This window comes from Callospermophilus lateralis, chromosome 14 (assembly GCF_048772815.1).
Source record: "Callospermophilus lateralis isolate mCalLat2 chromosome 14, mCalLat2.hap1, whole genome shotgun sequence".
Lineage (NCBI taxonomy): Eukaryota > Metazoa > Chordata > Mammalia > Rodentia > Sciuridae > Callospermophilus > Callospermophilus lateralis.
Window position 1 is genome coordinate 97868485 of NC_135318.1, and position 17557 is coordinate 97886041.

Here is a 17557-nt window from a genome sequence, read left to right on the forward strand (position 1 = left end):
GTGTGTTTGTGTGTGTGTGTGTGACTGAAGCAGCTAGGAGCGCTGACTCCTGCACGCACCTGGAAACTCAGACCCATCTGGCTTTAGGGAAGTGGATTGGGACACGCAGGGATGTGGAATTTCACTGACAACAACCTCTCTTGAAGGCCTTAGTGTTGAATTCCTTCTTGGGTGGTGAGGGGTTTGCTGGGAGGTTCAGTGTACCGCCTGACACGGGACGGTTCTGACAGGACCCAGGACTGTTTATGTACCTGGCAACATCTGAGCATGCACCGTGTTTGATATCTGTGCCTGCGTGTCTCCACCACACTGTACACTGCTTGGGAGTGGAATCATTGGCCGTGAATTCTGGTGTCTTCCACAAAGACCCGCGCGATGGCTGACCCATTATATGGGTTCAGGACTCTAAAATATTCATTGAATGAATCAAGGGGAAAAAAAAGTGTGACTAATCGGTGGAAATAACACCGATTATTTAAAGTCCTGTCGCTGCAGGAAGCAGAAATTAAGAGGGGACAAGAAGGGGGGCGGGGGCGAGGTCATCTGACCCAACCTCTTCTGGGTACAAAAACCTCTGTGAAGCACCAGTGTAATTATTTTTTTTTGTCACTGGTTTCTAACTCAAGCCCACTCTAATTTAATTGCACTGGGTCGTTTGGATCTTTTACATGTTCGAGACTTTCCTGCCTGCTCTTGGACTCATTATTTTTCTAATCGTTCGGCCCCCCCACCCCCACCTCTGTGACAATTGGTAGTGTTTCCCGATTGTAAAACGCTCTAAAACACCTGCCTGCTTGGACCCTTCGTGATAAGTGCTGCCTGTCAGTCTCCCCCTCCCGAGGCAGCCTTGGCAGTGATGCATGGCCAGCTCCACAAAAGTATTTTCTACTTTAAGCCCAAAGGTACCTTCAATTAACCACAAAGCACTGGCTTAGTTCGTTCGTTCATTTGTTCATTGCTTTCTCTCATTTATCAAAGGACTTATTGCTAGGTACCGTGACAGAGGCTGGGGACAAAAGGACAACCAAGGCAGAAACAATGTGCGGATGCGGAACATGGCCCAGGCCACCTGCCTCCGTCGGTGCCCCACCTGCTGTGTTGCTGCACAAAGGAGAAGGAGTCAGAGGACTTGGGGTCTAGTCACGGCTCCTGCGTGGCCCTGGATGAGCCCCACTATCTGTCTGAAGCTCAATGTTCTTACCTATAAGATGGCTCCTCTGTCTCTCTCAAGGTCGCTGTGCAGATGATAGAATGAAGACAGCTCAGGGGACAGGGCTCCGACACTCTGAAGCTCTTTAAAAACTTGGTATTCACAGGGTGTACTGAGAACAGTTACAAGGACTCCCTTGCTTTGGAGAGACTGGAACACGGGCCTCCGGGGCAGGGTTGATACAGCGCCACCTTAACAATGTTGAGGCTGGGGTTTCAAACTTTCTTATTTTGGCCCTTAAATATGAAATCAACTACAGTAGTACCTGGCAGCTCCGACCTCCATCTCTCATTGCCAGGGACTGGTAAAATGGTACCCAGAAGGTACACTTCTAGGCGAGGGCCCCCTCCTCAACACACTCCCTTGGCTCTGCTGAGGGTGGTCCACTCGACTAGGAGGATGAGCTGACTGCAAAGCCCCCACCCTGCCAATCAGGTGCCACCTGCCTTCCCTGTTGGCTGTGGTGCCACTCTGGTCCTGCTCCCAGACACAGACAGTTTCACATTCTTCTACTTATGTGAAGTCCCCTTAATGTTCGGCTATTTCCCATTTACTTAATATTATTCTATTCTCCCTAATGGAGAAAAAGAGATTCCATGCATGAGATTGATTAGAGAAAGGGCAAAATGGAGACGAGCAAATACGTGAGCCTGAAGGAGCCCTTCTCCTTGCCAGGTCAAGGCCCCTCTGGCTGGTAAAGCCATGGGCTCGGGGGCCTCCCAGCCACCGCATCCCCAGCTCCAGCACAGCACCCCGCAGAGTATGCCGGATGTGCTCAGCAAATATTTGTGGAATAAATGAATAAATCAATGGCAGTTGTTTGGATTTCAATATAAATGGATCTTGGACCTGAGATATTGCCAGATGGGCAGACAGGTTACAGTCTGGCGATGCATCTCCAAGGCTATAAAAACACAGCCATTGCCCGAGTTGCAGACTGACATTTCAGAAGATGATTATATGCACAATTTAACCACGCGGCCATTTGTGTCCTCCAAGAGTGCCATCGCTTCAACAACTATGTTCATGTTGGCTTTCCTGCCCATCCCTTCCCCTTTTTTTATACCAAGCGCAATTTTTTCCAGCCTCTCATATTTCTAGCTGAATGTGATTTATTCATACAAAATTATGCTCCATTTTTATAAAACCCAAGTTACTGCAAATGATGCTTGAGGTTTTGCAGAAAATATTAATTCCTGATCTGCTGCTATAAAGCATGCCTGCTCTCCGTGCAGCAGCCCTGTCGCCCTGAGACAGATGGAAGCGGTCCCAGGCTATGATTAACTTCTTAGGCCTGGCAATTTTCTCGTGCTCCTCTGGCCCTAGATTTCAAGATTGACCTCCAGCTTCTCTGCAAATGCAGTCGCTCAGCTTGATAAATCACACGAATCCCTTTTCTGATCGGAGTTATCTACTATTTACTACGTGGGAAGGGAAGTTAATCGTATTCAAGGCACTTCGTATGCCGCACACACACCCTTCCTTCTTCCTAACAGCAGTTTGCATATTTTCCACGTTACTGGTGATGCGGCAGCTTGTGGGGTGCAGCGCCCATGCCAAAGACACACCTTTATAAATGAACCTCACACCATTCATCTCTCTTTCCCTGCCTCTCCCTCCCAGCATCAAATACCACCAGCCATAAGAAGGAAATGCTTTAGAGGTTATACGGGGTGAATGGGCAAGAGGGAGAGTGTCCCTTAGCAAACTGAGATGCTCTTGTAATTGGCTTGTGCATTACATCAAAAATTTGGTCACCTTGCCCTGCCCAGGACATCTGCTGTGGTCATTATGTGGGGGCATTGGTGGGTCTCTGGTAGGCCAGTTGACTCTCAAAGATATAAAACAGATGAAAAAACAATAGTCAGGAGTAGAAAAGAACAAAACCCCTCTGGTCGCACCCTCACATAACTGATTCTTGTGACTGCAGGGTGGGCGCCCAGGCCAGCTGGGCTGAAGCCCATACTTGGCTTTGCTGTTGAGATCCAGCTTCAACCTGCAATGTATTTTGGCTATGTTGACTGACCATCAATTAATCCCACTCCTCAGGCAAAAACCAAATAAGGCAAAAAGGATTTTTTTTGGGGGGGGCGTTAAACATAGATGGCTTTAAATTTTAGATAACAGAAATATCACAGTTTAAATTTTTTGAGAGTATATATTGATTATTGATTATAAGGCTTTCTGAACTTTAATCCATACAGTCTATTATTGATCAAGGGGGTATAAGGAAAAAGAACTGCATAGAAGGGTGACCTCAGAAACAATAATGTACTGCAGACTTCCAAAAACGTGGAAGGATCTTGAATGTTTTCAACATAAATAAATGACAAATGTTTGAGGAGATAGATATGCTTAGCTTGATTTAAACATCACAACGTATGTGCGTATTGACATATCACAAAGCACTCCATATATACCTAGCATTTTCATGCTTTTATCTATCAGTTAAAAAAAATAAATATAATTTAAGAAAGTACACAGTCTGAACTACCAGATATTGGACGTGTGCTAGAATGTCTTTTTACAAAATCAACCGAGAATCTTTGGAGGAATGAAAAGATAGACACTATCAGCTCTCAATGGACATCTGCACATTCTCTAACCCCAGAGAGATGACAGTCTCATCAGCCCTGAAGGAGGGAATGGGAAATGAAACTCTTTCCCTTCCCTGCAGCTGTCTATGGTGGGCCAGGTCCCCTGGCAGGAAGGCTACAGCTGCCTTCCCACAAGGCCAGCTCCCAGCCTCCGTCCACCCAGTTGACCAAATCCTAGTTCATTCCCAAGATGCACATCTTGTAACACCTTGTGTAAACATCCCTGTGTTCACGGGGAGTCAAGGTTGAGGGTGAATGGAGCAGATGTGCAGGACCCTGAGGCTCTGGGGTGGACGAGGAACCCTTGGTGGCCTGGCAAGAGCCAATCATGGGCTTTCCTGCCCGATCCTAGAATCACAGGACTCACAAAACACAGTTTGAGGTCTGAAAAGTGCTTTCTTTTTCTAGGATAAATATAAAAGTACTGCCAAATCTTTACGGAATTTTAAGAAAGAAGTGATAATAGGCTGAAAACAATAATATTTAAGGAAACCAGAAGAGCTTATGTAAATGAACATACAATAGGTGAAGACCAGCTCTAAGCAGCCCGAGACACGAGGGCCCCGGAATCCCGGGCTTGGGGGGCCTTGACTCAGCTCCGCTCCTTCAATGGGGTTCCTCTGGCAGGCAGAAAATGACATCTGTTACTTGTTAAATTAATGTTCTTTATTTAAAGAACTAGAAAATATGAATCCAATTAATTCAATAGGTGTTTCTGAGTTATTATTTTGAGAAAGAGTTTGAATTGTTTCTTCAAATGACTACAAATGCTCTCTGCTATGGAAGTTACTTCCACAGCCCCCGGATTAGCAGAAAACACAGAATAAACACAGAGAAGACAGCCTCACCCAGCTGCAGGATTAGAAGAGCAGGCAAAGCCAATTCATCTGAAATGAGCCACGCTCCCCAATTCTGAACAGCAGTGAAAATACACCTTACTATATGTGAAGGTAGAGAAATTGAGAAGAGTAGTGACCGTGGAGCCTCTGCTTCTGTGCAGTAACGGGCTTGGCAAGAGGTTCAAGTGAGAATATCAGAAAAACTCAAAGGGAATACATTGCTCATCATTAAAACACATGCACATTTCCTACCCACCATGAAGTCATGTATTTTGAATGTATCAGTCAGTCCTAGCTTCTGAGAAACCATCTTTATATTTGCAACCATGTCTTTATTTTCATAAAATAATTTTTGGTTCCTTCTACCAAAGTTCATAATGGCATTTTTTTTTTTTTTTTTTTTTTTGGTACCAGGGATAGAACCCGGGGGTGCTTAACCTTGAGCCACAACCCCAGCTCCTTTTTTTTTTTTTTCCTTTTGAGATAAAATCTTGCTAAGTTGCTCAGGCCTTGGTAAGTTGCTGAGGCTGGCTTTGAACTTGCGATCCTCCTGCCTCAGCCTCTGGAGCCATTGGGATTACAGGTGTGAGCCTGACTATTGACCCTAGAGCCCTGTTCATAATGGCATTTTGAGTATAAATTTCACTTATCTAGAGGGTGAAATTAAATTTTTTTAGTATATTAACGGGGTTGTGAAAAATCTAGTCTTTTAACATTTTTTTATTGACCCCCTTCCCCAAAAGAAACCTCATGCTTGTTAGCAGTGATACCACATCATAAACAGGGGCTTTGCCTTGCTTCCCAGTGAATTTCGTTGAAGGAATTGCTGACTTACAAAGAGAAGTCAAAAGGAAACAAGACATGTGTCTAGGAAAAGAATTCTTGTGTCATTCCCTAAATGAGTTTTGATCCAGTGTCTCTCTTCCTCCCTACCCACAGACTCCAAGTCTCCGTTATCAGCTTTTGTGAAAAATCCCAAAAGCAATTCCAGAAGACCACGTGCCTGTCACTCTTGGAACAGGCGGGCTTGTGTGGTTGTCATGGGGAAGGCTTTTCACGCTCAGGTTCAGCCTGCCACCCGGGAGGAAAGAAAAGCTCTCACCCTTGTGCACCAGGTGGTTCTTCTAAGTGACAGGTTTTACCGTGAAGAGGCACTGAACTGACCCGACTCCCACAGTCAATGATTGCTCCTTCCACATAAAAGGAGCTCCCAAGGAAAGGAGGGAGGGGTAAAGGCTCTCTGGACAATGCTGAGGTGCTTGCCAGCTGGGGAGAGGGAGGGGGAAAGAGGACATCTCCTTCCACTGTGTCTAGCACTGCATGTCCTTCCCTTGTGGAGACACAGTGGGCCTGATCTTCAACACCCGCCGCCCACACCCACACACCCCTTAGGAATGGAAACAACAAAACCAAAACCAAACTCCCAAAGAGGCTGGTCTTAATCTAGAAGGCAATTTACATATTCCTGTTTGACCACCTCTTTGCAGCCTGTTAGGCAAACCAGGATGTCAACCGCAGTTTGGGCCTTTTGATGAGATTTATATGCATCCTATTCAATAACACAGGTCGGGAGAAACAAGAGGCAGCAGGGAGAGAGAAGTCTGGTGTGCAGGACCATGAGCGGTGCACAAAGTCCTCTAAGAAAGACTCATCCAGAGACAGATCCCTCCCCGTGAGAGATGATATGGAAAGAGTGAAGAAAACATGTCCCGATAAATGAAGTACTTATTGCTGAAAAATGAGCTCGGATCCCAACCAATTCCAAAGTTCAGGATTTACAGCGCCATTCAGGTCTTCCCCCCTAAGTTTTCTTCTCTCTTGTTTCATTGCACAACGAGGGATTCTTCATACTTTATGTGAAATACAACAAGGCGATTTTTGCAGTAATAAACTCCACACATGCATGACAGATCGAGGCATGCAAAATGTTTAACATCCCAGTTCACAGATACTTTAGGGACAAAATCCGATTATGAATTATATGCCACAATAAATAGGGCTCGATGTTTCATAAAGCAATTTATAGTTCATAAAAATGACAAAATGTACCTGTCAGGCAGAGCGCGGAGAGCTGTTCTCTGGGTTGCCTGCTGGAAGAAAGGGCAGAGATGTTTATTTAATATTCTGACTTTTAAATTATGTGCTTGATCAACACTTAAAAAAACCTCTGTTACACACATTTTTGTCATGTGGCCAAATTTTAAACTACTTAGAAAGCTCTGTCCTATTACGAAAGGAACATTCCTGAAGCGTTAACGGAGGCCTTGGCAATGCGCACCTGCCACCAGGGGGCGAGCTTGGGGAGGCGCCAGACACCTGACCTGGCAAAGAGCAGAACTATTTTGTTCTTACTCCCTGAAGCCATTTTCCCATTGCTTTATTCCCCTTCCCTGTAAGAAAAAAAGCTCTGTTTGATCCGTAGCATTTTTCCCAAAGAAGATGTAATTTTTGACTCATTTTTCAGGTCTATTGAAAACATCTCTCCAGTTGTAAAAATGGAAGGCTGGCGGGAAATCTAAAAAAATTACTAATTTTTTGGGGGCTGGGGATGTGGCTCAAGCGGCATGCGTGCGGCCCGGGTTCGATCCTCAGCACCACATACAAAACAAAGATGTTGTGTCCTCCGATAACTAAAAAATAAATATTAAAATTCTAAAAAAAAAAAAATTACTATTTTTTTCAGATATGGTAATGATATTGTGACAAATTTTGAAAGCTCTTTTTTTTTTTTTTAGATATTTACACTGAAGTACTTATCAATAATAGGATATGATGTTGGGATCTGCTATAAAACAATATAGTGGGAGGAGGGGAAATTGGTGGCATCTTCATGAAGCAAGATGGTCCCAGGTAGATAGCTATTGGACTCAGGTGATGAGCCCACTGTGGAGTCTGTTATGTTATTCTGGCTACCTTTTAAATCTCCTTTTTTTTTTTTTTTCAGTTTCTTTAAAAAAAATCTTTTTAGATCTACAGGACAGTAGAGTATATTTTGACATGTTAAACATACATGGAGTATAACTTCCCATTTTTGTGGTTGCACATGATGTGGAGTTAACACTGGTTATGTATTCATATATGAACTAGGAAAGTTCTGATCCATTCTATTGTCTTTCCTATTCCCAGCCAGTAATCCAGTAAACTTCTATTCCCGCCCCTCCTTATCGTGAGTCAGCATCCCCATATCAGGGAGAACATTCATTCATTCTTTGGTTTTTTGGGAATGGCTTATTTCACTTAGCATGACAGTTTCCTGGTTATTTTTTTCTTATGTGAAAGAAATACAATTTCCATTTTGTACAGAAAATGTATTATTTTTTATTTTTCATTTATTAAAGTGATAGGATGTACGTGTGTGTGTGTTGAAATTTTCCATAGTAAACAAATAAAATAATAAAAAAAGACTCCCATTTCTCTATCGAGACACTCCCAGTTGTGTGTGCACGTTCTTTTTCTTCTTGCCGACTCTAGTTCTCATTCATTCGTCTTCCACCTCAGGGCACTACCAGGGCAAGGAAAGAAGTGGGTCAAAACCCCCAAAATTAGGAGGCCATGTAAGCAATGGCCCAAAGGCTGAGACCTCCTCGGGGTGCACAGGTGGTCAGGAGCGAGCACACAGGTCATTCCTCCTTGCCTGGCACACATGTCCAGGTCACTGGTTACCAGGGACACCCGATACAGCCCATGCTGCTCCCCCATCACAGTCAGAGAGCAGACAAGACAGACAGACTCTTTAGATTAGAAGAATGATGTGGCAGAATCCTTCTTCCTGTGGCACAAACAAGCATATCCTGGGTGGTGCTTGGATTAGTCCACTAGTGGAGCATTTGCTGAATTCCTATGTGGAGATGACCATACTGAGCTCCAGGAGGGATACAAACAAAAACAGAAAGGGCCATTTTCTTGGAGAAGCTCACTCCTTAGGCAGGACATCAGGGTAAAGGCGCAGCTCCTCAAACAGTGCCTGGAACAGTTAGCAGGTCCTCAGAGGGGCACTCATTAGATACCCGAATCCACCAGGGAATCGGTCCCACCGAGACCTGAGCAGACTTTTAGATGTGGGAGAAGAGAGGCGGATAGCACAGGGCTAGATGGGAGAGGAAGGGGCTGCCCAGCCTCCACCGTTGGGTCTCCGCTGGGACACCCCTTACTCAACCCTGGGGTATCCAGAACTGAGAGTGCTCCTTTCAAGAGGGGGATCACTAGTAGCACCTAGTGTCTGGGGCCAGGGATGCCACAGGCCTATGAAGATCAGGAAGGTGCCTTCTACACTGAGGAACTGTCCCCTTAAAAATGACAAAGGGGTTTGCAATCGGGTCAACTTGGGAGGCTGAGGTAGGAGGATTGCAAATGCCAGGCCAGCCTTAGTAACTTAGAGAGAAACTGCCTAAAAATCAAACAAACAAAAAGAGCTGGGTTTTGTAGCTCCATGGTAAAGCGCCCCTGGGCTCAATCCCTTCCCTAGTACAAAAAAAAAAAAAAGACAAAAAAAAAGACAAAGGGGTCTACAGCAAAGCGGGAACACAGGAAAGATCTGAAAGGAAGGCACAGGACGCGTGAGCTTTGTGGACTGTCCAAAGGAACTGAGAAGAAATTAAGAGGAACAGCAAACGTGTGGACTGGGGGTTGAGTCTTAAATTCCAGGACAGGTCTCACCACTCATTTATTATGGGTCTGGAGTGTGGCCTCACAACCAGTGACGCAGCCCACCTGTGACTGCAGTCTGCCTTTGCCTTCTCCGGGGGGATGCGGGATCCCGCCATGTGATATCCAGTCTACTCTGGACAATGGAAGGATCAGTGGGTTCCCTTGATCCCAATCAACTAAGGCCCCAGTGTCCTGGCATGCCAGGGTCACAGCATGACTTTGAAGTAATGGAGTCGTGCCCAGATCTTGATGAGGACACCTGAGGCAAGGGAGAGAGAGAGAAAGGAGAAGCCAAGGAGCTGGGTACAGGATCTCAGAGGACCCAACTCCTGGCCTGAGCTCCCCCAAGGCCAGGACAGCAGCACGCGCCCCAAAAGCACCCAGCAGATGACAGGCGGTCATCAGTGTTTGCAGGGTCATCTGCTAAAGGGCTCTCTACTTCTTCTTCTTTTTTTAAAAATATTTATTTTTTTTAGGTGTAGATGGACACAACACAATGCCTTTATTTTTATGTGGTGCTGAGGATCAAACCCGGGTTCCTCCTGTGCCAGGCAAGTGCTCTAACGCTGAGCCACAATCCCAGCCCCTAAAGGGCTCTCTTCTTGCTCAGCAAGACAGCTTTCACTTTTGGCTGGGATGCTTGGGAAAAGACAAACAAACAACAACAACAACAACAACAACAACTTAACTCTCTACTTCTGACTGCTGGGCTGAATATGCAAGAAGTATTCCAACTCCCCCAAAGAAAGGTGGAATGTATTATTAGCAGGATCTCTTAACATTGTCTCCGCTGGAGGCACAGGAGGTGGGCTCTTCTTGGAAGAAGAGAAATCTTAAGAGATGTGACTACAACTTCAGTAGAAGCCTCCAGCAAGGCCCCTGAATGTTCCCCTAGCCACGGAAATAGACCAGGGCTGGCAAGTTTTGGACCATCTGCTCCTCCTCCTCAAACTCTCCCCACTGACTTTTAGGTTAGGGAAGTACCACATGTTGACGTGTACCTGTTAGAAAGTCACTGAAAAAGCAAAAGCAAACCAAACAAAAAGTAAGAAACTCTGCACTCCACCACCTCTGGAGGGGCCTATGAATCAATGCACCACCTGGGGGCGGTGCTAACAGCTGGGAACAACTCCGCAGGACCCATGTTGGCCACTGTGGGACCCAAGCTGGGCAGGAAGCCTGCCTGCTGGGACCAGCAGGTCCTTCTGGGCGCAGAGACCTGGCCTCCCACCAGTCACTGAGCACTGACGTCTGGGAGTTTCTCCGCTCTCATCTGTCTCACCACGGTGGTACTTAGCGCCATCGATTGCCAGCATCGCTATTTTTAATGCCCTATTTTGAGTGTGCTACTTAATTGCCAGTTATTCTACATCATTAAAAACTTTACTGAGGACAGCTCATCACCCCTTAAGAAAGGAGATGAGCATATGTAAAATGTTTTAAACCATTCCTTGAGAGGAAAAAACAAAGCTGCTAACATTAGATTAAAACTGTATGCTATATACCAAAGCCAAGATCTTTTTTTCCCAGCTCCTTCTCGTTAAAAAAGAACCTCAGCTTTTGCCCTCAGTTTTTATTTACTGTTGGAAAATAATATAAGAAGTAAACATTGAAATTAAAAAGCCAAGAAGAAAATTACTTAGGTGACTCCAGATTAAAGCCAGAAAAACTACTGATTGTAAACTAGATGAATTGCCCAATTTCATTCCTTCAAGAGTTGTATGTTACAGCGACCGTATTTTTTTCTTTTGAGATCTTTCATCATCTCTTCTGGTAACTTTCTTTTTATTCAGTCCTCAGCAAATCTGGTTGAGAGGGTTAAGAGAATATTTCACGATCTACCCCGAGTTCATCACTCATTCATGAATGACTGTGAAGATCAAGTCTACGAGACAAAACAAGTTTTCCGCCAAAAACAGTCATTTTCTAGGCTCTCCTCAACAGATGACATCTTTTCTCTGTCCTTATTCCCATGAGTTTGGTGCTCTGAGGACGTAATCAGTAGATATTCAGGATTCCATGTGTGCTCAATGAATTACAAGTCACAATCTGTTACGGAAGGCAAATCAAAGAGGAAATTAAATGGCCTTGTTGTAACTGGGTTGAGCACAGAACAAGTTCATGGATATTGGAGTGGGGAGGAAAACAAAGAAAGAGGCTGAAATTCAGAGACTTTCCAGAGTGAGCTGACTTCTTTCTTTCTTTCTTTTTAGTATGGGGGATTGAACCTAGAGGCACTTGAACACTGAGCCTCTTCCACAACCCTTTTTTGTATTTTTTATTTAGAGACAGGATCTGGCTGAGTTGCTTAAGGCCTTGCTAAATTGCTGAGGCTGGCTTTGAACTCGTGATCCTCTTGCCTCACCCTCCCCAGCTGCTGGGATTACAGAAGTGTGCCACTGCGCCTGGCCTGACTTCTTTCCTGATGGAAATAGAACTAACACCTGGAGAGCTATAAAATTCAGTTGGAACTACCTACTATGTGCAGGCAGTGGGCTTGGTGGTGACAGCCTAAACAGACAAAGTTTTGGTCATACTGCACATAAAGTCTAGAGGTGACACAAATGTGAAAAGTTGGGAGCTGGGTGGGTCAGACACAAACAGTATAGACTACAAAGGCTCTGGCAGAAAGAGTCCAGGATGCCAAGATCCTGAATGCTGGAGGAATCAATGGTTGAGGAAGGCCCACTATGGAAGGAATAACAAGGCCGAGATCTGGAAGCTAAAAAGGGTTCCTGGGACTAGAGAAATGGAGGTGGGTGGAAAAGGAAGGGTTTTGGTTAGCAGAAGCTGGAAGCAGTATTAGGAGACCCTGGCTCAGCTGCAGAATTGTGAGAGGTCACGGTGGTGCCGCTCAGCAAGCTGTGGGGACAGTTTTAAGGACTTTTGGAGGCCAAATACAGGATAGTGGATATTATCAACAGGACAATAGGAGTCATGAAAAGGTTTAGGATAGGGGGAGCTGGGTAAAGCATGCTTGTATATCCTATGCAACTTCCTATGACTCTATCATTAAAAAATGTAGGGAATGAGATGAAATGGCTTACATTTTTCAAATACCACTCTGGCTTCTTTGTGGTGAATGGCCAAGTCTGAGGTTATGGCAGTGATCTGGGCAAGAGATCTACATGATAGCTTTGTAGATGGAGAGAGCTCGAGTCACCCTATGCAGGTTTAGTGGAGGGAACTGGTCACTGATTGGACGTGGCAGGCTGGGGGAGGCATCAGGAATGAGCCCCAGCTTTCCGGCTGGAGCTCCTGGTACAGATGGAGAATGCTAATGGAGCTGGGTGGGGCTAGTAGAACTGGAGCAGGGGGCAATGGTGGAGTTACGTTTGAATGGTGAAGTTCAAACTGCCTATGGGATGGATGTTCAGTGCAGAGGGTGAGGAGGTAGCTGGAAACATGAGATTAAAGCTATTAAATGCCAACTAAGTAAAAACAAAACACATAAAAATGATAAAATGGTTTGAAATTTCTGGAGCTACGTTTCGTGACTGCTCTAAAAGAAGAGCTAGGATTCAACTGGTTGGAATGTGTCTTTTTACCAATGGCAGATGGGGGGAACTTCCACTCTTACTCTCGACAGTACCAGGTCCACTCTCTGAATCCTGGCTCACCTGTGATGGGATGGTGTCTCCGGGCCCCATTCAACTTCCAGATGTTCCTCAACTGACCTTGGGGTTATGTCTGAAGTTGAAAATATCCTAAGTCAAAAGTGCCTTTCAGCTGGGCACAGTGGCACATCCCCGTCATCCCAGGGACTTGGGAGGCTGAGGCAGGAGGATGGCGAGTTCAAAGTCAGCGAGGTGCTAAGCAACTCAGGGAGACTCTCTCTCTAAATACAAATCAAATAGGGCCAGGGATGTGGCTCAGTGGTCACGTGCCCCTGAGCTCAATCCCCAGTACCACCACCCGCAAAATCATGCATTTCATATACCTGACCTGAGGACCATGGTTACTTAGTGGTACAGGGTACTGAAGAGTCCTAGAGTCCTGGATGTGTCCCCTAGTGACGGCATAGGAGCCGTGACTCATGGCAATGTGCTGTCCAGCATCCTGAGAGAGGATGGGAACCACAGAGAATTAGTCTGGGAAAAGATTAACGTTCAAAATCTGAAGTCCACTTTCTCCTCTGTGCACAGAGCTTTCATACTGTCTTAAGTCAAAACGTTGCCAGTCAAACCTTCATAGACCGTGGGCCACCTGGGATGGCCCCCTTATTGGTTCCCAAGCTCGAGGAGTCCTGTTGAGGAAACCGTTGCCTGGGCCTATATGTTGGAGTGCTTCCCTCATGTTTTCTTCTAACAGTTGCAAAGTTCCTGGTCTTATGCCTAGATCTCTGATCCATCTTGAGTTGACTTCTGTGTGGGGAGACAGAGGATCTAGTTTCATTCTTCTACACACGGAAATCCAGTATTCCCAGCACCGTTTGTTAAAGAGACTGTCTTTTCTCCAATGTATGTTTTTTTGTTTTTATTTTTTGCTTAGAGCTTTTGTGTTTTTGTACCAGGGATTGAACCCAGGGGCACTTAAGCACTGAATCACATCCCCAGCCCTTTTTATTTTTTTTTATTTTGAGGTAGGGTCTTGCTAAGTTGCTGAGGCTGGCTTCGAACTTCCAATCCTCCTGCCTCGGCCTCCTGACCTGCTGGGATTACAGGCTTGCACCACCAGGCCCAACTCCAGCGTGTGTGTTTTGGCACCTTTTCAATATCCAGGTGCTAGGACAGTTGCATTTCTTTTGGGAGAAGTTCCTTCTGTCAGATAAGAGAACTTCAAAGACAGCTGCTCCCTGCACTTGGGGAGGAACCCAGGGAAGGTCACGGAGCCCCGGATACTCAGGTTTCTGGGCCTCTCCTTTCCTTTTATTTGAGGAGCTCAGCATGTCAGAGCGTCACACCTGGGGACATTGTTTTCTGGGTCCTCAATGCCTTACATCTCCCAGGCCCTTATGGAGCCCCGACTGCTGAAAGGAGTCTGATGTGAGTCATGGTGGGCCGGGGACAGCCCCTGGGTCACCTGTTCAAATTGTCCCTACACTCTCCCTTTCTCCTGACTGTAAGGGAAATCGCCTCCAAGGCCTAGCAGAGGCACAGGCGTTGGGACAGAGGATGGAAAAGTGATGTCACAGGTAGTATCCCCAGTGAGGGAGCATGTCCTGGCGATGCTCAACAAAAGCAAGGATGCCTCTGTCGACCCCTCTCAGATCAGACATGTTAACATCTTCACTGACAAGCTGACCCCAGATAAGGTGACCACATGAGTTGGTGACAGGAGCCAACTTATGAGATAATGCTCCCTAGGCAACTCCAAGCCCTAAGCAGTCTTCCCCAGAGGGCATAATAAGTGCTCAATAAACTCTCAGATTCCTAGTAACCATCAACAGATTTAAACAACGTGGGGAGCTGGCCAAGCTTTCTTCAGAGGTGAGTTTTTAATGAAGGTAAAACAGAGGAAGAATACACAGTTATGAAAAAAACTATATTCCAACCAATCAACCCATAGATGGGAGATAGTGGCAAATAATAGTCTTTGTTATCCCTGTCCTGCCGTGTCAACAGTGGGGAAGAAGCTCTCTCTGGTGGAGGAAGCATGAACTCGGATCTCTCCCTTCAGTGATCTTATTAGGAACTTGGGACCAAAACAAAAATCTTTCCAAAGCAGATGACAGGTTCCCCCCGAGGACCAGTGCTAACATACATCGTAGACTCAATTCACAGGAAGAAGAGTAGAGAATGCTGAGAGTTCAAGGAATGCTTAATAAAAGGGTGGACTGGAACTCACAGTATTGGCTGGATGTAAATAGAGGGAGGAGCAGTTGGAAAGAGCCAGAAAATTGTGCAAGTGTTGGCTTGACTTATCAAGTCACCAAGAACCTAAGTGAGCTGGCCCCTGCTGACCCCGTTCAGCTGGTTTCTTTCTTTATCGACAAGGTCTTCAGCGCCTGAAATTCTGCCTTCTCATTGTGTTCTTACTCAATATGGTTTGTATAAACAGCTACTAATGTTTGCAGAAAGCAGTCTTTATGAGAGCAACTATATAGCCCACCCGGGGCGCCCCCAAAAGCCAGATTTCCCCCGCCTGTTTCTGACTCTTATCTGTTTTTTATCCCCCTTTACCCTCAAAAATGTTCTTATTTTAGGGTGCAGTGGTGCACATCTGTAATCCCAGAGGCTTGGGAGGCTGAGGCAGGAGAAGTGGGAGTTCAAAGCCAGCCTCATCAACTTAGCAAGACCCTGTCTCAAGATAAAAAGGAGTGGGGATGTGGCTCAGTGTTTAAGTGCTCCTGGGTTCTATCTCCAGTACCAAAAAAAAAAAAAAAAAAAAAAAAAAAGTTGTTATTCAGATGATAAATGATATTGTCAACCCTGACTGCCTGGCCCCTGTAGAGAACAGGATGAGGTCAAAGACTATTGAACAAAATGCTTCCTAGATAGCATTTCTAGGTATCTGAAGATGCAAAATACCTATAATTACTGAGGGGGGACAAAACAACAACAAAGAGGTGTAATATTTTTCCCGTCTTGCAAATACTACTAAATGGGTTGAACCACAATGAATGGAAGCATAAGAGACCCATCAACTAGACTCAAATGAAAATCAGTGGCATAAAAGTGAAGCTAATGAAACTTAAAATGTGATCGTAGATGTGGAAGGATATTAGGCAGTGAGATCTATTAATAAATGCAAGTCTGAACTTGAACAAGAACAGCAAGCAAGAGGTAAAGCCCTCACCAGTAAAGATACGTGATCTGGTCTAAATCTCACAGCATGTTCCAGCAAACAGGAAAACAAACTATCTCAGAATGGCCCTGGTGGCTCGCAGTGTGGTAATGCACACAACAGGGTGCTAGGCAGACATAACAAAATCATGCCAGTTGCAGAAAAATGGAGAGCATCATGTTAGGTGAAATAAGCCACACGTAGACAAAGAGCCGGAAGGAAGGAAGGAAGGAAGGAAGGAAGGAAGGAAGGAAGGAAGGAAGGAAGGAAGGAGGGGGGGAGGGAGGGAGGGAGGGAGGGGATCTCATGAAAGCACTGGTGTAGGGGAAGGGTCCAGGGGAGGGAGGAGGGGAGATACTGGGGAGTGAAATCGATCAGATGATATCATGTGTGTGTGTACCTATGCCACAGTGAAAGCAACCTGCTACTCTGTATAAATAACATGCACCAAAAAGTAAGGTAATAAAAAAGAAATGCAATTGTCTTGAACTTTTTCCCTTAGAAATCCCATCAAATAACCAGGAAAGATCAACCACCTGAGAAGAGAAGGGACTAAAAGTTGTCACCACATGCAGACAGACTTTTCATCTATTCTCTTGAGGGCAAAAGCCGGTGGGGAATGGAATCCCACCTGGGAGGGCCTCACCGTGCACCCTGCGGCTGTGGGTGGGAAGCCAAGGGGCCCAGCCGCATTCTGAGTCCTGCCAGTCTCAGCAGAGGACTGAGGGGCACAGGGTGGATGCTAACAGACGCCAGGGAGAGCTTCCTAGGAGGAGGAAGTGCAGGAGTCATCCCCCAGGGGCCTGCCAGGGCAGGGGAGGGTTTGAGGTTGCTGAGACTAATCTCTTGTCCTCAGAGGGTCACAGGCAGGAGCAGAGTCCTTTCCTCTTCCAGGCCCACCAGGTCAGGACTACGTACGGAAGGAAGAGCCCGCCTGGGGTGGGTCTGGGCAGGAGCGGACACCGTGAGGCTTTGCCTGGCCACGCAGGCAGAAGCGTGCCTGCCCAGCTGGCCCAGGAATTGTGTGAGGGGCTCTCATGAGGGTGGCAGGCGCCTCTGAACTCTGGGGGAGACACTGGCCAGGCAGCTGTGCCCCTGTGGAGGAGGACGGGGAGAGAGCACCACGCATGTGTGCTTGTGCACACGTCGACATCTTCAAAGTGACAGCACCCACGCAAGAGTGGCCGCCATACCTACTGCCCGCTGAGCTTCTAGGAGACACCCGAAAGCATTGTGCGCATCTCAATTCCCAGTTCTTAGGAGTCAAGGTTAAATTTGGGGCTTGGACGATGACGCTGGACTGCTGGTCAAAGTCAGGTGCTGATTTACCTTCTGGATGGCCCCCTGGCCTCCAGGTCTCACTGGAATGGACACGTCTATGTCCTAGAAGTCTCTGATATACACTTTTAGTCAAAGAAATGAAAAGCAAATCACAGGTAATAAGTGCCAAGTTCTATTAAGCAATGCCTGATGGGGGCTGGTGCTGGGGCTCAGTGGTAGAGCGCTTGCCTGGCATGTGTGAGGCACTGGGTTTGATC

General features: G+C 46.1%; 1 protein-coding gene across 1 annotated transcript in view; it reads right to left on the reverse strand.

Annotated features, from left to right (window-relative positions):
- The window catches only part of Aff3 (ALF transcription elongation factor 3), a 494450-nt gene that overhangs the window by 80416 nt on the left and 396477 nt on the right, over window positions 1-17557 (reverse strand). Inside the window, exon 10 of the mRNA XM_076832801.2 lies at window positions 6696-6736. Within this exon, the coding sequence (XP_076688916.2) occupies window positions 6696-6736 (41 nt within the window). The remainder of the gene's footprint in view (window positions 1-6695; window positions 6737-17557) is intronic.